General features: G+C 46.5%; 1 protein-coding gene across 6 annotated transcripts in view; it reads left to right on the plus strand.

Moving 5' to 3' along the window:
* Iqck (IQ motif containing K) overlaps positions 1-23494 on the plus strand; it is a 117647-nt gene that overhangs the window by 66950 nt on the left and 27203 nt on the right. For all 6 annotated transcript variants that reach the window (XR_015685222.1, XR_015685226.1, XM_087655773.1 and 3 more), the window contains exon 8: positions 22030-22141. Coding sequence is in view for 4 of the 6 variants with exons in the window: in XM_087655773.1 (XP_087511899.1) it covers positions 22030-22141 (112 nt within the window). In the remaining 2 variants the exon portion in view is untranslated. The remainder of the gene's footprint in view (positions 1-22029; positions 22142-23494) is intronic.

Here is a 23494-nt window from a genome sequence, read left to right on the forward strand (position 1 = left end):
CTGTGAGCAGTGCTATCCCTGGGCTGGTGGTCCTGGGTTCTTTAAGAAAGCAGGCTGAGCAAGCCATGGGGAGTTAAGCCAGCATTCAGCACTTCTCCATGAACTCTGTATTGACCCCTGCCTCCAGGTTCTGGCTGTGCTGGAGTTTCTGTCCTGACTTCCTTCAGTGATGGACTACAATGTGGAAGTGAGCCAGATAAACCATTTCCTCCCTGGGTTCCTTTGGTCATGGTGCTTCATAAGACAGAGCCTTATGTTGCTGTTGTCAGGTGTTTGTCCTGGCGACAAGAAAGTAATACACTCCGGTTTTGCATAAGGGGGCCAATGCAATTCCTGTTCTGAAGAGACTCACTTCACCCAGTACAGTGTCCCCAAGCTTCATTCACATGTAGAGTGTGTGTGTGTACACAGGGAGGCTAGAGGTCAGAGTCAGCTGTCTTCCTCCATTACTCTCCACTTTGGAGACGGTGTCACTCCCTGAACCTGCAGCTCACCATTTGGCTAGACTAGCCACTCAGCCAGCTCAGGGATTCTCTGGCCTCTGTCTCCCCAGCACTGGGATTGTTGGTGTGTGTGTCATCGTGATGAGCTTTTTATGTGCGTGCTGGGAACTCAGAAACTCCTGCTTGTGCAACAAGCACTTTACTTACTACCTCCCCATCCCTAGTTTTAACTCGGAGTTCAGCCAAACCAGAGGTCCTTCAGGGGAGGCAGTTTCTGTCACTTATAACCTAGAGTCCCAACATCACAGTTCTCAGTTTACGAAAGATGTCCGATGCCGCCACTTGCACATGAAAGCTTATTAAAACTGATCTTTCTCGTGCACGCACTCTCATTCTTTTCTCTTTCCTGAAACAGACTCTCACATAGCCCAGGATGGTCTCAAGCTCATTATGTAGCCAAGGATATGAAATGGCTCAGATCGCTTGTCTTCACTTGTGGGTGCTGGGATTGCATACGTGTCTCAACATACCTGACTTTGTATGGAGCTAGAGACCAAAATTCAGGCCTTTTTTAATGCTAGGCAGGCATTCTACCAACCAAGCTATGTCCTGCAGCCACACTATCTACATTTTAAAAGCATTTTTTACAGTTATTGCAAGTGTGAATGTGTGTCCGAGTGCGCACATGTACCTTGTGTACACATATGTGCCGTGGCAACCGTGTGATGGCCAGAAGACAGTGTTTAGGAGCTTGTTTGTTCCTTTCACCTTGCGGGTTTGGGGGATGGATCTGAAGTCGTTGGCTTGGTGGCGAGTGTTAGTTATACATACCCAATTATGGAAAACTAAATGGCGCAGGTCACTCGTTGGTATTTAGCCTCCTAGAATGTTTTTATTCTTATGGGAAATTTTACTTTGTTTTTACAGTTAGGTGTGCTACATGCTCTGTGCCCATGCTCTCCTCTTACCAGCAGATGATTTTCCTCGTCTGCACACAAACATGCCACCCCACAAATGCTGATAGTTCCACGATATGCACCTATGTTTCATTTCTGTGAATAACTTGAACTAGAATCTGCTGAACTGTAAGCAATTCAACGTTCTATTTTTGTCTACTTTGTAAGTTTTGATTTTATGCAGAATATCCTTGCTCATGTGTCTACACACTTGTCTGATATTTATTTGTCTGAAAGGTTAATTACTGGTGGTGGATGGAATTCATAGCTTAAGAATCTTTTTTTGCGAAATTACCCTACAGAGGCTACAGTCTACTGTGCCTCAAGTTTTGATGGCTCAGTGGAAGGAGGAAGGCAGAGATGAGGAGAAAGCCTGAAGCATGCCTGGGGACAATAGAGTTCTAAGGACATCACGCTGAAGAATAAGGAGAGTGGGCCCTTGCAGTGTGTAGGGTGTGCACCATACAACTCTCAGGCTGATCATTCAGCTCCCCAGAGTGCTGAGCTCTGAGCCTTTGAGAAGCTTAGAAACTGGGGGTTGAGGCTGTTTGTTCCACTATTTTTTCCTTAACCTCACTGGCTTTGCCAGCCCCTAACCCTACGCTTATGACCCTCCCTTTTCTCAATAGCTGGGGGCCCACTGAGGGAGGGAAAGGCCATCTGTGTGATCTAGAAGTAACACTTTAGTCCAGAATCTGGATTTTCTTCCTGAAGCCATGTAGGATCTGAGATCCAATAAGGCATATACACAGCTAATACTCAACGGTGGAGAGATCATGAAATAAATACTGCGCATTTAGTCAATGCACAAGGATTCAGACACCGAAAGTGGTGAGATTGGCTCATTTGCCCCTGACCCCAGCCCCAGTGCTGTAATGCACTCTTGAAATCTTATAAATGAGTAACTGAATCCTCAAATCATCTTCAAGAATGAATAACGAACAAGTTTAATCCACTTTATTAGCCCTCCTCGGTGGTTTATGCGGGCACACAGCCATGAGCTTCTGTGGGGAGTTGCCCATGCATCAAGATCCTTGACCTTAGCAGCTGCCCCCATTAATCTTGCAGAGATGGCACTTGGGAAGAAGATACGGTAATATTTGGGTGGTATGCATTTACTCTGTATAAGTGCGTGTGTGTTGGCGGGGTGGGGGGATTCATTTTATCAAAGGCATGTGTGACCCTGCTCTTCTGTAAGCTTTGCAATGAGAGAAACTGAAGGGGCTGTTAGGATGACAGCCCCCATGCAGGCTGGACCCCAGGCATGAGTTCCAGGTTTATCCGAGGGTCCTGTAGAGAAGACGGAATCTCCTTGTGACAGCTGACATCTGTCAGCAGGTGCGCAGATCCTGTGTCCCAAAGTCAGACGTGGGATTGTGCAGAAGGAATGCTAACACAGGGAGGCATGGGTGCTTGTGTCAGGTTACAGCTGGTCCCCTCTGGTCCGACACAGAGAAGCGTGTGGCTACTTCTCGGAAGCTTCAGTTGCTGGCCGTGCTCTTTGTGACTTGAAGAGCAATTTTGACCCCAGCTTGCTGGTGAAATCGAATTCCTAGGATGGATTTCTCCTCAGTGAATCCATGTGTCCTTTGCCGACTTCTGGGTGTGGTTTCGATGCATCTGACTAACACACACCTTCCCCATGACCAGACTCACTCACAGATATCTTTCTTTAGGTCATCACATACATAGCTGTTGAAATGACATATTTGAGTTTCTATAGATAGCCATGATATCATTAGCTATAGTGTTATTGTGGTTGTTGGTTCTGTTTTCCTTAGTATGGCACCACCCTGCCTGCTGTTGGGCTCTGGGATTACCAGCATGGATGACCACACCTGACTCTAGTCTCAGTCTTTGTTGTTGTTGAGGACCTGGGGATGTATCCCAATGTCACTAGCTTAGCTGCAGGGTTCAGTCCCCAGAAATGCAGGAGTACGGAAAATATCACCTGTTGGGCAGAGAAGTTGTCTGGATGATAAAGCTAATCTGTCAGCACTGTGGACAGCGGTATGGATGGCCTTTAAAAACTTGTCTTTAGTCTGGGTCTTGTAGCTCAAGTTAGCCTAGAAGTCTCTCTATAGCCAAGAACGGCTGAACTGATGATCTTCTGGCCTTTTCCTCCCGAGTGTTGGGATTATAGGATGTGCTACCACGCCCACTTTATGCAGTGCTGGGGGTGGAGCCCAGGGCTTTCCCACATGGGAGGAAGCACTCTGCTAATGGAGCTTTTGCCCCAGCCCTCGTCTTCATTTTAATTAATTAATTAGCTAGTTAATCAGGTTTTTTTGAGACAGTGTTTCTCTTTGTGTAGTCTGGCGATCCTGGAACTAGCTCTGTAGACCAGGCTAGCCTTGTGCTCACAGAGAGCTACCTGCCTCTGCCTCTCAAGTGCTGGGATTAAAGGCCACCACCACCCAGTCCATTTTTATTTTTTAAATTAAAAACATTTTTTCGTGCTTTTGTGAGAGCTTATATGTTAGTCATGTGGAGGTCAGAAGACAATTGGGGGAGTTGATTCTCTGTTTCCACAGTGTAAGTCCCAATGACAGACTTGGCTTGTTGGGCATGGTGGCAGGTGAGCCATCTCACCAGTCCCTTGTTTTTGTTTTTTAAGACAGAATCTCACTCTGTAACCCAAGCAGGCCTCAAACATGTACATCCTCCTGGTTGGCCTCCTGAGTGCTAGGATTACAACCATGTCACCACGTGTGGCTGAAATTCATGTTTGAACATTTTATAACATATTTCCAAGGTTAAGGCTGTCTATGTAAGTCTCACTAAGCAAGTGGAAGAAAACCTGGAACTTCTCTGCCATGTGGAGAGACACAGGACGGTGCAGACACAGATGCTTCCGTTGGCAGCAGCAGTCCCGAGGGTGGCCTTTCCCACAGCCCACTCAGATGGACGCCTCACACCTCACCGGCTTGTGGCTTCCTTTACTCTTTGTTCCATGTGACAAACCTGCACAGAGGTGCTTTTCAAGAACAGAGCTGAGGGAGGGGTGTAGAAAGATCTCGATGCCGTGCCGTGAGGACCCAGAAGATGCTGTGACAAGAACAAGAATATCAAGAATAGGTGTTCGTGGTCGAGGGTGGGTGTGGAAACTCCTCTGAATGAACCTCCTCCTGCTGGGAGGAGGGAGGCTTACATGACTCACTTGTAGCCTCTCCTTGAGTCAAGATGAGCAAGTGAAGGACTCTGTGAGTAAAGTACCTTCCAGGCAAGCACAAGGACCTGGGTCCAGATCCCTGTCACCCATGTAAGAAAGTGGGCATCGGATGGTAATGCATACATACATGCATTTCCAAAGCTAGGGGTGTGGAGCAGAAAGATTCTCAGAGCTCTCTGGCCAGCCTGACCAAACTGGTAAGTTCCAGGCTCAGTGAGATGGGTGGACATTGACGGAGGAAGATACCCAATGCTGACTTCTGGCTGGTCTTCACACCTACATATGTTCAGGCACACACACACACACACACACACACACACACACACACACACACACACAATGTGAACATCACCATTCCTGGAAAATAAACACCCTTCTAAGTGTATATTTCCCATCTTTGCTCATGTGAACTTTCATATATATAATTCTGCAGTTTATAAGTAAAGGATGCATTTACTTTCCTGGGCCAGTAAGAGAGTTCGGTGGTTAAAAGCACTTGTTCTACAAGCCTGGAACCTCCAGTGGAAGGAAAACCAGTTCCCAAAGTTGTCCTTTTACCTCCTGTGGGCTATGGCCAGTCCAGGGGTACCTTTCCAGGTCAGCGCACATCTGTACTGAACCTGGTTTTTGTTGATTGAATCAGGGTTCTACTGGACAGCTCAGGCTGGCCTGGAGGTCTTGATCATCCTGCCTCCACCCCTTAATTGCACACCTAGTTTATACTGGTGCCGGGAATTGAACCCCTGGTTTTATGCACACTGAGCAGTGCTCTGCATGCTGAGGCACATTCCAGTCCTCGTGCCTTCTCTCGATTGCCTGGCTTCTCTGTATTTCCGGTCTGCTCTTGTGCTTTCTGGAGCTTCCTTCCCTTCTAGAGAAGGTGTCCCGTGTCCCTGGTGCAGCTGCTTTAGGGAGGGCCTGGTGCATTTCCTCCCTTTGTGTTGCTTTTCAGCTTCTCTCCCTCTTCTTTCCTCTGGGGACAGTAACACGGCTAGGTGAACCCATATCACAAAAACAGCACTTCCTTTCTCATGCAGGGACCCAGGTGAGGATAGATAGCAGCCGACTCAGGGGCGGTAGGAAACAGCTTTGTGTGAGTCACACTTATCTGGCCAATTGGCGGTATGCTGCCTAGAATACTTATTTCAGACAATTGTTTTTATTTTATAATTGATTTGAAGTTATTTACATTTAAGTTTTCCCAGCTAATTTAAACTGGTATAGCAGAACAGTTTAGCAAGTGGACTCTACAGTCAGACGGTTCATTCACTAATAACCGTCCTTAGCCGGTAGGCGCTCTGCTTTAAACACTGCATGTCCTTTGGGAAATAAGACAAGATCCCTGCTTGCATTCCTAGGCTGTCAGTCGGCACAAACAAATAGTTAGTAGAGTGTGAAGAAATGATCCTCCTGTGGTGGTGTACACTTGTAATCACAAGAATGAGGCAGGGACTTACTGAGAGTTAAGGGCCATTCCATGAATCCTAGCACTTTGAAGGCCACCCTTAATCCTTGGAGAGTTCCAAGACAGCCCAAGACACAACACAGCTTGTCTTTAAAAGGGGACAAGGGTGCTGGGGCAGTAGCTTAGTTAGTAAAGTCATTATTGTGATGCATGAGGATCTGAGTTCAATCCATAAAACTCGTGGCAAAGGGCTGGGTGTGGTGACACCCCACTTATAATCCTAGCACTCAGGAAGTGGAGACAGATAGATGAGCTCTCTGGTCACCCTCCGTAGCCTGTTTGAATGAGTTTGAAGACAGTAAGAGACCCTGTCTCAAAAAGCAAGCAAGCAAGCAAATAAACAAGAAACAAAAATCAAAACAACAAATCCAGGAGGTTGTCCTCTTGACTCTCTACATACAAGTGCGTGTACATATGCATGAACACACACACACACACACACACACACACACACACATACACACACACACACACACTACAGTAGAGATGCATGGGGTGTAGTTCAATGATAGTGCAGGTGCTTAGCTCAATGCCCTGGGTTTCATCTCAAGCATCCTGACCCCCCCCCAAAGAAAAGTTTATCAGCTACTGTCAAAATAATACCACTTGGGGCTGGAGAGATGGCTCAGTGGTTAAGAGCACTGACTGCTCTTCCCGAGGTCCTGAGTTCAAATCCCAGCAACCACATGGTGGCTCACAACCATCTGTAATGAAATCTGATGCCCTCTTCTGGTGTGTCTGAAGACAGCTACAGTGTACTTATATATAATAAATAAAATAAAAATAAATTAAAAAAATAATACCACTTAATAAATCATCCGGACCCCTTGGCCTACAAAGTGAGTCTCATCTCACTCGTAGTAATCAGGCAGGTTGCAACAAATTTAGACTGTAACACAAACTCTAGAGATTATGTTCTATTCAATTTTGTTCTAGAGCCTTCTGAGATCAGCAGTTTACTAGGGGCATGTGCTTTTCATAGCAGAGTTTGAAAGCTTCAGAGGGGAAGAACAAAATACACACCATGTGTCCTGGCTAGTTTTATGTCAACTTGATATAAGCTAGCATCATCTGAAAGGAAGGAACCTCAATTGAGAAAAATGTCTCCCTAATATCAGCTGTAGTCCATTTTCTTAATTGGTGATTAATGGGGGAAAGCCCAGCCCATTGTGGGTGGGGCCATCCCTGGCTGGTGGCCCTGGGTTCTCTTAAGAACGCTGAGCAAGCCTTGAACCAGCTGGTAAACAGCTTCGCTCCATGACTGTTGCATCAGCTCCTGCCTCCAGGTTCCCAGCACTGCTTGACTTCCTGTCCTGACTCCCTCCGATGATGAACAGAGATGAGGAAGTGTAAACCAAATAAACCCTCCCTCCCCACATTGCTCTGGTCATGGCGTTCCATTGCAGCATTAGTAACCTTGACTAAGGAACCAAGGATCCCAGGGCCTAGGCTCATCTCAAGGTCAAACCTAGCAGCTAGGAGAGAATCAGAACCCTGCTGAGTAGTTACTTTGCTGCAAAGTACCACAGACAGAAGAGAGCAAATGAGAGGGCCAGAGAATAAGGGAGGCGACTCCTGCAGGTGACAGGATGGTTGAGGAGGCCACTCTGAGAGGCTGTAGTTTGAGCAGAGACCCAAAGCAAGCGTTGAAGCACAAAGAGGGGGAAAGTGCTCAGTGTAGGTTATGTGAGTGAGCTGGGATGAGTGGTCCAGGAGATGAAGAATTATTCAAAGAACAGACCCCCTAGTATTAAATGTCATTAGGCTGACAGAACTTGGGGTTTTATGATTTGGGTATAGGAGTCTCATAATCTCACTGACTTCTTGAGGAGAGTGGTAGCCTCCAGATGCAGTGCCCCCCCTCCAAATCCCTGTCTCTAGGGTTTGTATATGTACTGTGCACATGCACATGATGTGCAACCATGCAGAGGCCCATTTCCTGACCTGGAACTAGCCACATAGGCTAGGCTGGCTGGCTTGCAAGCCTAGAGACCCTCTTGTCTCTGCCTCTCCGGCACTGGAGGCATAAGTACTTGCCACTGTGCCCACTTTCTGTGTGGGTTCTAGGTATGAAACTGGGGTCTTACCATCTAAGCCATCTCCGTAGTCCACACCCACTAGGATCTACACATCTACGGAGACCTTTACTGTATTATACCACAGAAGGTATGTGTGACCCTCATAGTCCCACAGAAATATCTTAACCTAATCTTGAGGCTGGGTAGTGATGACACATTCCTTTAATCCCAGCACTTGGGAGGCAAGCAGATCTCTAGAATTTGAGGCCAGCCTGGTTCACGGAGTGAGTTCCAGGCCAGTCAGGGCTCCACAGAGAAACCCTGTCTCTCTCTCTCTCTCTCTCTCTCTCTCTCTCTCTCTCTCTCACACACACACACACACACACACACACACACACACACACACACACACACTCACACACACCATATAACGGCAGCATCAGCAGCAACCACCCAACAGTGCCCACTATTATTTCTGTGGCAGAAAAGGAGAAGCCATGTGGCGATGTTGCCTTCTTGCCATCAGCTTGTAGTCTACACCAGTTGAGTCTTCACCTGGGGCTGGGGCTGGTTGGAAGGCAGGGGGCCTTAAGCACCACTCCAGATCTCCTGAGTCCAAAGTGACCTCTGTGGTTCTCTATTATGTGGTTTTTGTTATGCGTAATAATGGCTGTCATCATGACATTTTAACACATGTCCATAAAGTATTTTGTTCCCATGCATGACCCATTACACTCTTGTCCCCTCCCACCTCTCCCACCTGATTCCTTTTCTCTTCCCACCTCTGCCCCTTCGATTTTCCCCTCCCTGCTCCCTTCATGTGATCCTGTGAGTTTCATAAGGGCTGCTTCCAGCAGCATAGACACTTTACCTACCAGTGGCCACACCACTGAGGAAAATGTCTCTCCCTCCCTAGCAACTATTGACTGCTTACAGACCTTTAGGGAACCCCTCCCACCAGCTACACAGTTTTATTTTTTGAGGCTATGCTCAGTAGGTAGTCAAAGCTGGCCTTGAACTTGTGGACCTCATTCCCATGCCTCCCAAACACTGGAATTAGAGGACAACATTATTATTCCCAGCACGCATACACACAAGTCTGTTTCTTAACACAGAAAGAACAGCTTGGGTAAAGAGGTTTACTTCTTAGCTTGCCAGCCTTTCACTATTTCAATTATTCAGTTTCTTCTCCATTCCTGAAAAATAGAGTCAACAATTGTACTCGTACCATCCCCCACCTCTCATCCCCACCTCTCACCCCACCGTATCCTGTTAGCTGTGAGGGTGTAGCTTTGTTGAAAGCTGTGACCAAGCATTTACTCCTAGAAGAATACATTCCTGGTTGTGTCTTGATGGTAGTCCTTAAGTACTTGGTTTCTGTTCTTTTGTTTTTTGTTGGATTTTTTTTTCCTGCCTGAAAAAAGCCTGTTATTTTTCAAAACATTCTTTTGCTCAGGATAGAAACTTCTGCCTGTGCCCAGCAGGACTCTGGTGCCCCAGAAAGAAAGCACCCAGTTGCCGTGGTCCCCATTCAGGCCTCTTTCTTGGGGCAATGTCTGGCCACTCAGCAGGCTGAAATAGGCCACAGTACTATAAATAGGGGCCTTAGGCCGCTCTGGGATCAGGTCTCAGGCTAGGTTCCCCCTCCCCCTTCCCTCTCCAGTCCCTTCAGTCATTTAAATAAAACTACAAGTGCGTTTTCAGGTATCAGTGCCCCCAAAGCTTGTCATCTTTGACAGGCTGTGAGAAGCTCCTTTCTGTCTTGTAGGATCAACTCCAGTATGAGATGAACCCCAAATGACCTAGGATTTGCATACAAGCCAATGTGGTGGGTTGGTGCTGTCATGAGTGCAGTGGGCTGGTGCTGTCATGAGTGCAGTGGGCTGGTGCTGTCATGAGTGCAGTGGGCTGGTGCTGTCATGAGTGCAGTGGGCTGGTGCTGTCATGAGTACAGTGGGCTGGCAGTGCCATCAGTGCAGTGGGCTGGCAGTGCCATCAGTGCAGTGGGCTGGTGCTGTCATGAGTACAGTGGGCTGGCAGTGCCATCAGTGCAGTGGGCTGGTGCTGTCATGAGTGCAGTGGGCTGGTGCTGTCATGAGTGCAGTGGGCTGGTGCTGTCATGAGTGCAGTGGGCTGGTGCTGTCATGAGTGCAGTGGGCTGGTGCTGTCATGAGTGCAGTGGGCTGGTGCTGTCATGAGTGCAGTGGGCTGGTGCTGTCATGAGTGCAGTGGGCTGGTGCTGTCATGAGTACAGTGGGCTGGCAGTGCCATCAGTGCAGTGGGCTGGTGCTGTCATGAGTGCAGTGGGCTGGTGCTGTCATGAGTTCAGTGGGCTGGTGCTGTCATCAGTGAAGTGGGTTGGCAGTGTCATCAATGCAGTGGGTTGGTGTTGAAATTCGGGCCTCACAAGCCTAATGCTGTTCTACCTCCTTTGCTGTGTGGCCTTGGATTGGCATTGAGCTTCTCCAAGCCTCACTCTCCTCATCTACAAACTGTAGCTAGCAATAAGACAGAATTCTCGTTCCTCTTTGAGAACCCTGACTTTCAAACTTGACCATATATTAGAACACCCTGAAGTCGCTACTTCAGTCAGGAATAGCATGGCAACACTGGAGCAGGTCTTCACTGTTGCTTGGGTTCAAGTTCTGGGCTATAATACATACTGGTTTCAGGGCATTATTTGCCTGATGGAGGCTCAGTTTCTTCTTTGAAAAGGGTGAAAATACTGCCCACCTCACAGATTTCTTCTGAGAATTAATAGTGTGCACATAGCTCCTAAAACAATGGTCACAGGTCCCACAGTAGAAACCCTCCAGAACTGTCAGCTAAGTGTGGACGAGAGGGAAGGGCTCAGAGCGTGCTGTGTGACAGGGTCCTTGGCACAGCACACTGGCGTAATTTACCCTGTAACTCACTGAGAGGTTCATCAAATACCTCAAATGCCTTTGCATTCAGATTCATCCCTAATCCTCTGGACATTCAGTTATCAAGAGAAGCTGGATGAACTTCGTCTGAACTGTCATCATTGAGAAGTGGGGGAAATTCCATTTCTTTCTTGTATGTGCTGCGACTTGTCCCTGGGGGGCAGCGGGGGGACTTCAGTACAAAAGTAGGTGTAGCTTCCTGGGAGAGGGCCTTCTCAGATCCGGGCATTGCAAAGACTACCTCAGGAAAGGCAGCTGGTGCTGGTGAGTCACCCAGATCCTGATTTCCTGATCACGGGCTAGCAGCCCGAGTGCTCCCTTGACTCACACTGGAAGGATTTGCAGTAATCAGCGTGGTATTTGTGTAGGAACTGAAACAACCGAGCAGCACAGATGTGCTAGGCAGGGCTTGTAACATTGAGCTCATTCCTAGCGTTCTCTTTCGGGGAAGCAGGGTGGCCCAGGCTTCAGCCCTTTGGAGTTACTTGGAGTCCTTCAGGTCTTGTTCTACCTCACTGGCATGCATTCGAACTCCAGGATGGGGGTCTATTTCAACAGAACCCAAATGACATCAGTGTCATTTGTTGAACTTAAAATCTGAGTGACAGTGGTTTTTTTTTTTTTTTTTTTTTAAAGACAAGAGTCCATATGACTCACCAAATTAGTCAGATTAGTGTGAGAGAGCTGGAAGAGGCAACAGAAGAAGCCGGGGGCTGGCGCTGTAACGCCCTCACAGGGGTCAAGACAGGTTGACAAACCATACCTGAAGGACAATATCCAGCCACTGTCCAATCCTTGGGTTTTATTCTTTGATAAATAATTTTTTTGTAGCACTCAAGATTGAATCTATGGCCACATACATGCAAAAGAAGTCCTCCACCCTTGAACAACAGCCCCAGTTCTCTTTTTACCTTCTTATTTTGAGTTAAAAAAAAAAACTCACTAAGTTGTCCACACTGGCCTTGAACTCGTGTCCCACCTGTTTTACTTTCTGTAGTAGTTGGGATTATAGGCCTGCCCCATTCAATCTGGCTACAAAGTTCTTTTTCCCCCCACGTGTGTATGTATGCACCAACCCCCTCTCTTTCTGTGTCTCTGTGTGTGTATGTGTGTGTGTGTGTGTGTGTGTGTGTGTATGTGTGTGTCTATGTGTGTGTGTCTATGTGTATGTGTGTCTATGTGTGTGTGTCTGTGTGTCTGTTTGTGTGTGTGTGTGTCTGTGTGTGTGTGTTCCAAATACAATTTTACTGGAACGTAGCTACACCTATTTAGCATATTGGCTGCTGCTTTTATGTTATATGGCAGCATGGAATTGGTTTGAAAGAGACTTCAAGGCCCACAAAAGCAACACTATTTACTCTCTTGTTCGTTCCAATCAAAAAAGTTCACTAGTTACAGACATGACCTCAGATGTGGAACTAAGACCATCAGAAGTTATAAACTAATTTTGAAAGTGAACCTCTAAAGAAGAGGGGAGTCAGCAGCCAGCACCAACTTGAGCATTCAGGCCCCGAGCATAGCATTGTGAGTTTGGGAAATAAGTATGTTTACAATGACTATATAGATTTACTAGAACAAAATATAGACGACGCTGGAAAAACAAGATAGTGCGAAAAGAAAGGGGGAAATTCAGATTTGAAAAAGAAGTGTGCTGATGTTAGAGGAAAGTCCTCGGTGAATGGGCAAAGATGGCTGTGTGGTAGGATGCTTGCCCGGCCTGCATGAGGGGTAGGATGCTTGCCCGGTCTGCATGAGGGCATGGGTCCAACCCTAGTGCTCACACCAGTGAGAAAAAAATATTTAAAAGAAAAATGCACAGACACAAAACCCAGAACAAACAGGCAGTGCCCCTCAAGTTTCAGTGTCCATTAGCAGTAATGGAGTCGGTTAAAGCCCAGCTTCCTGGGCCCGCCCCTCTGCTTGGTGCTGACTTCACAGGCTTGGCTGGGTACAGAGGTTGCCGATCTGTGGATCACTTCTCTGATACCGACAGGTAGACACAGCTGGAGGAGCAGTTAGTGAGAGTCAGGTCTGGGAGAGAGGGTGAAGCTGAGGGCGAGGAGGAGAAAGAGCAGCTGAGGACCGACAAGATGAGAGGGCCAAAGTGACAGTGTACTAAGAATTGCAGGAATCGTGGGAGGCATAGTGGAGAAGCCAGACTTGTAAAGGGCACTGAAAAGTGAACCCTGAGTGAGTTGGATAAAGACAAGGCCATCCAAAATGTTCCACAGCAAAGCCATGGGACATAATCCTCAAAGCTGCCCTGCAGCAGATTCCCCAAAGAAAAAGCCAGAGAGCAATTATAGACTTTCTCATCAGCCATAGAAAAATGCCCTAGACATTGAGTGTTGTGTCTGCTGATCAAGGGGAAAAACAGCACGGAACCTAGAATTACGTACCCACTCACCCATCACTCGAGAGCTGTAAATATGCCTCTCCCAAACATTCCTCCTGAAAAAACCCTGAGAGATGCGTTTAAATAGAGGGAAATAGACCCACAAGGGAGGAGGTGCAGGAAAGCCATTCAGAGTGAGCTGTAAGCAGGTATAAGGGCTAGAGACAGAGCATGCCAAGATGTCAGGTGGTGCTAAGAAGGGCAGGAACAAAGAAACCAGAATTAAAGCCATCCAAGTCCTGTGTGATGTGGGAGGAGACTTTCATATGATTTACTTTTAATTAATTTATTACATTGCAGCAACTTTTAAAAAATATTTCATTTATTATTTTATAATATGAGTGAGTGCTCTATCTGTATATAGAGCCTGCGGGCCAAAAGAGGGCATCAGATCTCACTTCGGATGCTTGTGACTGACCATGTGGTTGCTGGGAATTGAACTCAGGATCTCTGCAAGAGCAGTCAGTGCTCTTAACCACTGAGCCATCTCTCCAGCCCCAAGTAAGATAGATTTTCAAGGCTGGATGCAGTGGTGCATGCCTTTAATACCAGCTCTTGGGAGAGGAAACAGGTGGGTCTATGTGAGTTCAAGGCTAGCCTGGTCTACATAGTAAGTTAAACCCCTGTCTCAGTGAGGAAGGGAAGGTTTTATTATTGTTGTTCAGGTTGGACTATGTAACACAGGCTGGCTTCTTCACATTTAGGATTCTCCTGCTCGGCTTTCCAAGTGCTGGGACTGCAGGCATGTGCCACAACACTGGGCATATAGCAACATAGTGGTGCACAGCTGTAATCCCACATGGAAGGCTCGGGCTGAGGTGAGAGGATATAGTGTGAGGCCAGTCAGGAGTGCATAGTGAGACCCTGTGACAAAATAGCAACAACAACAACAACAACCAAAACCCACATGAGAACACAACCACCAGTAAAACGAAGACTAGAATGTGAAGTAAGTGAGTGGAAAGAAACAACTGGAGTACAGAAACTGTGTGCTCCAGAAATCAGGAAGGAAGAGGTATATAGAAAAGCATGAAAAATTCCACACAAAATCAGGCAAGAGAACCACAGTAAATGTACATGGAACTGCTTGTCCCCTAGTTTCCAGAAGAGCAGCAGGGTGGCATCCAGGCCCCTGGGCCCTTCGCTTCATTGTGTTTTGGGCGTTTTTTCCCCTCCCATTTTTCCGAGTTGTGACATAGCCTGCAGCACCCATTGTGTGCTGGATGTAGATAAATAGTCCAAGAAACACAATCCAGCAGAGTGGACAGATACAGGGCAGGGGCCAAAGACATCAATCTATGTGGGCTTTTCCATAAGTGTTCTGTCCTCAGACAGCCTTGGGTGTAGTGACTGGCTCCGACTTGACTCTCACGTGGTCTGGGTTCTCAGTGAATAAAGTGGTTCACTCCAGCAAAAAGGAAAAAATAAAATTAATTTAATAAAAGTGGCCAGCCATTATGAGTGGTCACTGAAGTAGGCCTTAAAGTTAAACACATGGGGGTAAAGACGCCCTTAGCAATAAAGGAGTAAGTGCTATTTTCATTGGATTTTTTGTTCATGTACTTGTATGTACAGTGTGTATGAATGTGTTTGTGTGTATACATGTGCATGTGAGTGCATGTGCACATGTGTGTGCATATGAGTGCATGTGCACATGTGTGTACATGTGCATGTGAGTGCATGTGCACATGTGTGTGTGCATGTGGAGACCAGAGATTAATATTGAGTCTCCTCCTCCATTGCTGTACACTTTATTTTTCATCATACAACTTTATACCTAATACTGTTGACAGATTAAGCACATTCAGTATTCACATGTCAAGATTCATCTCTATCCTACAGAAGAGTACCAGGCCGTGACTCAAGCAACCATCTTATTTTTTAAGAAAAAGTCTCCCGCTGAGCCTGGAGTTTCCCAGTTGTCTGTCTAGCCCGCTGGCTAGAAGGCTCCAGGGGAGCATCTCTGTCCAGCACCACTGCCTTCCAGTGCCGGGTAAAGGCATGTGTCACCGTGCCTGACTGTACGTGGGACTGGGAATCCAAATGCAGGTCCTCATCCTTACACTATTGCCGTTTTACCAAGTGAGCCATCTCCCTGCTTGCCTTGTTAGATTTCCAGAGCGCCACCCACACCCAGGGGCTAAGCTGGTGGTTCACAGATGGGCCACACCCACCGTTGACAAGGCAGCTCCAGAGCAGGAAGGGTTCGAATCCAAGCAACCCGGAGGCGTTGTGTGGTGCGGACGAATGTCAGTGACCACTAAACACTAGTGACTTCTTCAACAAGAAGCCAGCTTTGCTCTGCTCTGATTTGATTTTGCCAGAGATCTGAAAAGACCTCTCCAAGCTTCCTACAGAGAGAAAATGGAACTTGCTAGTTATGAGCTCTGGGACTTTTATTAGACAGCAGGAAGAAGTTTTGCAAACATCTCCCCGCCCACCCCCTCTCTCCTACATTGGAGACTGGTCTTTCTTGAATGTAAAGTCCACTCAAATAATCATTAGGATGTCAGACCATGGCAAAGGCACCAGAAGAACCTTGTGGGAGATGTCACATGCCAAATCCAGGGTGGCACGAGTGAGTGTCACTGAAGAACCCGTCCTGTCCATTCTGTACTTCTCCAGCATCCTCCCAGCAACTGTAATGGATTAAGCACTTTCCTTCAAGGCAGTGAGGAGAGCCCTGGGGAGTCAGCAGGGCAGCTGTTGCTATGCGATTGTCTGTTTTGCCAAGAAGCAAGGCAAACAAGTGAGCTAAGAGCTCTTGGGCAGTAGAGGTTGTGAAGGCGACTGCAGTCCCAGCAGCCACCGCTTTCCTCCCCCACCCCACACAGCCCCAGAACCTCTGCACCAGCTGGCCAGAGCTCAGAGTTGTGAAATTACAGAATCACGTATGTGCTCAGCTAGCTAAACTCCCGGGAGGAGACCACACTTTTGAGTCATTGGCTCCTCTGCCTCTTGGTTTTGAGCAGCCAAGGCAGTTGGAGGAGTGGCCACAGCACAGGAATCCACTCCTTGCTTTACTCGTTGATTTTGAGGGTAATTAACACAAAGATAACTCATGTAAACAGGTTTTTATTAGCGTTTTAGGTGTTGGTTTTGTGCCGACTCCATGTTACAGATTAGGAGATTGAGGCTCTGGGGGCATAAGCAACTTACTCAAGGCTGTGCAGAGCTGAGATTCAGAGGGTTGGTTTGGGGTTTTCTTTTCCTCCCCTCCTCTTCTCTTCTCACTGTGTGTGTGTGTGTGTGTGTGTGTGTGTGTGTGTGTGTGTGTGTGTGTATGTGTGTGTGTGTGTACGTACATATATACATATACGTACACATGCATATATTATGTGTGTCTGTGGTGGAGGAAGGAAAAGCACTTGTCACAGTGTTCTTATGGTGGTCAGAGGACAAACTCCTGTACCACCCCTTGTTTTCCTCTCTGTTTGAAACGGAACTCTGTTATTTGTGGCCATGTGCATGAGGCTCTGGTATGCCAACTTCCAAGGACCCTGCTGGGACTGATTCCATCTTGTGGGAGTACTGGGGTTATAGGTGGGTGTTCCTGTGCCCAGGCTTACATGGGTTCTGAAGATTTGAACTCAGGTCCTCATGCTTGCATGGCAAGTGCTTTACCCACACAGCCCAAAGCTGCCTTTCTAAACTAACATGGTTTTCTAAAAGAATTAGATAGTTTCAGGTGCATTAAAAAAAAAAGACAGGGTTGGGGATTTAGCTCAGTGGTAGAGCGCTTGCCTAGGAAGCGCAAGGCCCTGGGTTTGGTCTCCAGCTCCAAAAAAAAAAGAACAAAAAAAAAAAAAAAAAAAAAAAGACAGCCAGACTTGGCATCCATGCTCAATGGTTGAGCACTTGCCTGGCACTCACAAAGCCCTGGGTTTGATCCCTAACAAGGCAACATAAATATCAATAAATCACAACAAATAAAAATTGATGTCTGGCCAGGCATGGGAAGCACATGCCTTTAGTCCCAGCATTCAGGAGGCAGAGACAGGAGGATCTCTATGAGTTAGAAGCCAGCCTGCCCTGGTTCCAGGATAACCAAGGCTATTACACGAGAGTCCATGTCTCGAAAAACCAAAATAAATGAACTAATTAAAATAAATAAATAAATAAATAAATAAATAAATAAATAAGAATAAGAATTGACACGGGAATCAAGAAGCTTCTGTTTTGTTTTATTTGTGATCCAAAGTCAAGTCCATAACACCGGTCATATTCCTGTGCACACTGGAAGAACAAGCTGGCTCTCCATGGTGACTTCCAAAACAAAGGGAGGGAAGCTGGGACTGGGGAAGGGGGAGGGGAAACTGCTGTGTGTTGACACCATGTTTCACTCTGGTATTTGCTGATGGGCACAACTCCTGCCATCTGAAGCGCTTTCCTAACTGACAATAGTGGGATTAGCCCAGTTCAATGGGTGTCTGTTCTCCCCAGCTCACAAAGGCCTTCTCTAGTGCTTCAGGATCACCTGGCAACCAGAGCCTCACCAACAAGGCTGCTGCTGTAGCCACAGCATTCTGCCAAGGTGAATAGTGCCCAGAGCAAAATGAAGAGAGTCAAGGAAAAAAGGCTTCTGGCCCAACAGAGGAGACCACATGGTACTGTCTGCAGAGCCCTGTGATGAACACAGCCTTAGATGGGTGGGCAAATATGTGTTTTTGTTTGTGATGTAGGTCATAGTCAAAGAACTACAGGGAAATGGATATTTAAGCAAGGTCCTCCCAGAACTCTATTCACAGCAGGAAAGGGTGGCAATAACTCCAGTGTCCATGAAGAGGCAAATGGATAATCGCTCTATAGTGTAGCTATGCAGCGCGATGCTAAGTAACAAGGAATTGGGATAAATCTCGAAGCTCTGTATCCGTGAAAGAATCCATACACTAAGGGCAAATGGTTGCATTTATGGGAACTATCCCGAATAAGGAAATTCACAGACACTCTAGAGTCTAAAAGATTAGTGGCTGGGGTGGGGAGAAGAGAGAATCGGGAGGTCCTGATTAATGACTACAGAATTTCCTTTTGAGGTGATAAGAATGTCCTTGAAGTGGATGAGTGGACTTGGTTGCACAAGGTTCTGAAGTACTTAGCACCACTGAAGTGTACTTTAAATGATTAAAAGGTAGTGTTTATGTTGTGTGTATTTTACCACAATTAAGTAAAAAGACACCCCTCAGGGCTACTGGTAACTCACAGATGTCTCCAAGAGAGACAATAGCAACACACTTCCAAGAGGTAACAAGTGGGCCTTGCACTGAGAGAGGAGGGAGGAAATGGGGGAGAGTGGCTCTATGCAGGGAGGAAACTGAAGGCCAAATCTGGCCCAGCCCAGTTCTTTCAGGGACTGTTTGTGCCCTGGGGGAGGCCCAAGTGTGGGTAGCCTTGAAGACAATGGCTACATCCCCAGCGGGAAGCTCAGTGGGAAGTCTCAAGATCAATTTGTAGCTTGATAAAATAAATGGACCCCTACCTAGATGTCTCTATCTCCAGGGCCTCTCCAGCTGTGCTGTCCTCTGACTTCTGAACGGCCTTTACTTGTTTCCTATGTGCACCTGAGGTCCCCAACAGCTTCTAATAGCCCTGCTTCTCCTCACCCAACCTGTTCCTGTCCAGGGTTCTAAAAGATGGGAAAAACAAGCAGACTGCCCCTTGGGCATCTGGGAGACCACTGACCTTGGCATCCAGTGTGCGCCTCCCCCAGATCCACATACTAATCCCAACACAAGGAACTCTTCCCCAGAGTATAAAGCTATGGCTTCATTTGAATGACTGGAGCTGATCATGAAAGGGAACCCACAAAGCAGTCACCCTTAATAGTTAACCCTAAGCACTGTGTAGATGTTACTATGGCAACCTCCTCAGACATTGTGGTGGTTCCTCACCTATAGATCTTCAGCAACTTTAACTTCTCTTCCAAAATAAACTTGATATCATTGCCAAGCAGTCTCTCCAGCAAGAGGGTGTCTGGGGATGGACAAGGGGATAAGAGGCTGTGTTTAAGAGTCTACTTGGTTTTTAATAGCCGAATAGTAAGGATTCCATTGTGTAGATATAGCACATTTTCTTAATCCATTCTTCAGTTGAGGGGCATCTAGGTTGTTTCTATTATGGACAAAGTTGCTATGAACATAGTTGAGAAAGTTGCCCCTATAGTATAGTGGGTGTATACACAGGAATGGTATAGCTGGGTCTTGAGGTAGAATTCTTCCCAGTTTTCAGAGAATTTGCCAAATTAATTTCCAAAGTGGTCGTACCAGTTTGCACTCCCACCAGCAATGAAGGAGTGTGCCCCTTTCTCCACATCCTCACCAGCATGTGCTGTCACTTGAGTTTTTGATCTCAGCCCTTCTGATGGGTAGAAGATGGAATCTCAAGGTCCTTTTGATTTGAATTTCCCTGATGACTGAGAACTTTGAACATTTCTTAAAGTGTTTCTTTGACATTTGAGATTCCTCCCTTTTAGAATTCTCTCTTCAGCTCTGTACCCCATTTTTATTTGGGTTATTTAGGTCTAACTTCTTGAGTTCGTTAACATTTTGGCTATTAGCCCTATGTCAGATGCAGGTGAAGATCCTTTCCCAATCCGTAGGCTACTGTTCTGTCTGATTGATGGTGTCCTTTGCCTTACAGAAGCTTTTCAGTTTCATGAGGTTCCGTTTATCAATTGTTGATCTTAGAGCCTGAGCCATTGGTATTCTGGAAGTTGTTTTCAGTACTAATGAGTTCAAGGCTATTCCCCACTTACTGTTCTATTATATTTAGTATATCCAGTTGTATGTTGAGGTACTTTGATCCACTTGGACTTGAGTTTTTTGCAGGGTGATATATATGGATCTAATTGCATTCTTCTACATGCAGACACCCAGTTAGACCAGACCATTTGTTGAAGATGCTTTCTTTTTTCTGTTGTATAGTTTTGTCTTCTTTGTCAAAAATCAAGCGTCCTTAGGTATGTGGGTTTATTTCAGGGTCTTCGATTCGATGCCGTTGATCAACCTGTCTGTTCCTGTACTGTACGGTATTGATCTTGCAGTTATGCTTATAGACAGGAGCCCCGCATGGCTGTCCTCTGAGAGGCTCCACCAAGCAGCACTCAGACAGACGTAGAGACCTACAGCCAAACATTGGATGGAGCTTGGGGACTCTTATGAAAGAGTTGGGGGAAGGACTGAGGGCCCTGAGGGGGATAGGAACTCCACAGGAAGACTAACAGAGTCAACTAACCTAGACCCTTGGGGGCCCTCAGAGTCCGAACCACCAACCAAAGAACATACACAGGCGGGACCTAGGCCCCCACACATATGTAGCAGATGCACAGCTCAGTCTTCATGTGGGTCTCGAACAACTGGAGCAGGGGCTATTCCTAAAGTCGTTCCTGTCTGTCGAATCCTTTCCCCTAACCCAGCTGCCTTGTCTGGCCTCAGTGGGAGAAGAAACACCTAGCCCTGCAGAGACTTGATGCGCCAGGGTTGGGGGATTCCCAGGGGGACCTCCACTCTCTCAGAGGAGAAGAGGGTAGGTGGGGGAGTGACTGTTGGAGGGGAAACAGTGATTAGGATATAAAGCAAATGAATAAATAGTTTATATGACATAATAAAATAATAAAGCTATGTGAAAATAGAGTCTACTTGGTCATACAGCACTATATCTCACCTGCACACTTCTGCACAGGCACCCATCCCTGGAATACCATCTGCTCTCTCTTCAGCTTAGTTGTCTCATCTGTAGAATGGGTATGATCATTGCTATCTCAATAGAATGAGTGACAGTCTCTTGGATCCCACATTGGACTCAAATTCTCTGTGTGGTTAGAAGATGACTTTGAATTTCTGATCCCCCTGCCTCTACTTCCTGAGTGCCAGGATTCCAGGGATCTGCTGCCACATCTAGTTAATCAGGTGTTGGGGTGGAGCCAGGGCTTGGCCGGTTACAGCTCAATACATAGAGCACTTGAGTAGATACAGATAGAGCAGACATAGAAGGAAGAAGATACTCAGTCGAGGGCTATAAAATGGAGCTTGGATAGTTGCTGTATAACTTATTCTGGTCTTGAAGTCACAATCTTCTCTGCCTCAGCCTCCCAAAGTGCTGGGATTATAGTTATGTTCTGCCATGCCTGCCTATCGTAAATAATTTTGATATTAATTACAAGTTCAAATGACAAGATTTTGGATATTAATGAGTGGATATAATTAATGGATATTAATAGTACTAATAACTATTTAGGTTAATATATTATCTAAGCCTCTCTACTTTTTTTTCAAATGAGATGGAGAAAATTTAAAATCAGATGTTAATATTTTATGGAACGGCACAAATCTAGAATATTTTTAACACAGCATTAGTTTGGCAAATCCTCACAATCTCATTTATTCTCAAGTATGAAATGAGCAGTTTGGAGTGTAGATAATTCATTGAGAACAGTGTTTTCTCAACTCAAAAATAAATCAAAACAGGGGCGGGGCATTGCTCAGTGGTAGAGCACTGGCCTAGCATGCACGAGGCCCTGAGTTGGAGCCCAGTGCTACAAGAAAGAATTTTGCAAACTTCCAGGACATCCAGTTGATTAAGAAGGCTCTCCCATGCATGCTGGTAACGGGGTGTGGAAGCATGGAGAAAGGGGACCAACCAAGCTCTGTGCCTTTTCCAGGTTCGCTGTGACCCTGAGATTCAGGAGCTGCGGCAGTGGCAGAAGAAGCTGCGTGAGGACAAGCACATCCGCCAGCGTGTGAAAATGTTCTGGGCCAAACAAGAGCAGAAAAGTGAGTGGTGGGCTCCACAGCCCACATTGTGTAGGAAAATGCTGATCCTTCACCTGAGCTCAAGAAGGAAGCTCTCAGAGGCCCTCAGAGCTAGTGTGTGTGTGTGTGTGTGTGTGTGTGTGAGAGAGAGAGAGAGAGAGAGAGAGAGAGTCTCTGAGTATGAATGTGTGATGTGTATGAGTGCGTTTGGGTGCATGTATGTGTGTGTGTGCGTGCATGTGTGTGAGTGTGTGTGTGTGTGTGTGTGTGCGTGTGGGTGCCTCTGTGTTCTGATTGGCAACTAGAGTCTACAGGATATTATTCACATGGCCATTTCTCTCCCATAAGGACAACTTCTGTGTCACCTGTAGCTGAGGGCTTTTATTTTCTAGCTTTGAGACTCCAAGAACGAGGTGTGATTTGGGGAATTATTAATGGGAGAGTATTCTCCCCAACTCCAGGTGTGTGTCTAAACTTCAGTGGGTTTATTTCTACAGATAGCTGGTGAATGCTGTTTCTGGGTCTAGCCGTGGGGGTGTTTCTAGAAATTAGATGTGTTTGAACTGGTGGGCTGTACAGGTGGATGGCTTCTCCACTGGTGAGCACCTGAGGAGGATTAAGGGTGAGGAAGGTTGAAAGAACTGCCTGTTTACACAGAACACTGGTATCCTCTTGCCTCGGGGCTCCTGGTCCTCAGGCCTCAGGTAGGAGCTCACAAGCTCTCAAACATCAGATTCACCTCACCACATGTGTGGGCATGTTACCACACATGCCTGTACCCCCTGCACTCCTCCCCAGCTTGCAGATGGCAGATGGTGGGGCATCTGTGAGCTTGTATTTCGAATTACTAAATCCCCTTGTTTATATGTGTATTTTTGTATTGGAAAAAGAACATAGTAGAATGAGTATCAGCATATTAATCATGGTGGGGTTTCTGGTTTCCTTCCTTTTTTGGCAATTGTTTTTCTGTTTTTCCTACTGTGGATATATGGTAAGTTAAAGGTTAAAAGTAAAAGAGAACGGGGGAGGGGGTGCTAGAAAGTTGGTCCAGTCAGTGTGGTGCCTGCTATATAAGTATGGATCCCCAGTCCCCAAGTAAATGCTAGGAGCAGCAGTGTAAGGCTGTAAGTCCAGTGCTGCCGGGTGGGAGAGCAGGCTCTCTGCAGCTTGCTGGTGAACTGCATGGTCAGTAAGAGATTGTCTCAATAAATATGATGAAGAAGTGGTTGAGGAAGATACCCAGCATTTACATTTGGCCTCCACATGCAAAAGAACATGTGTACACACTCATGGGAACACATGTAAAACACACATGTGTGAATATGTAGACAAGAAATAAAGAAGGGGAGAAGGAAAGAAAAGAGGGATGAGAGT

Source organism: Rattus norvegicus, chromosome 1 (genome assembly GCF_021556685.1).
Source record: "Rattus norvegicus strain SHRSP/BbbUtx chromosome 1, alternate assembly SHRSP_T2T, whole genome shotgun sequence".
Lineage (NCBI taxonomy): Eukaryota > Metazoa > Chordata > Mammalia > Rodentia > Muridae > Rattus > Rattus norvegicus.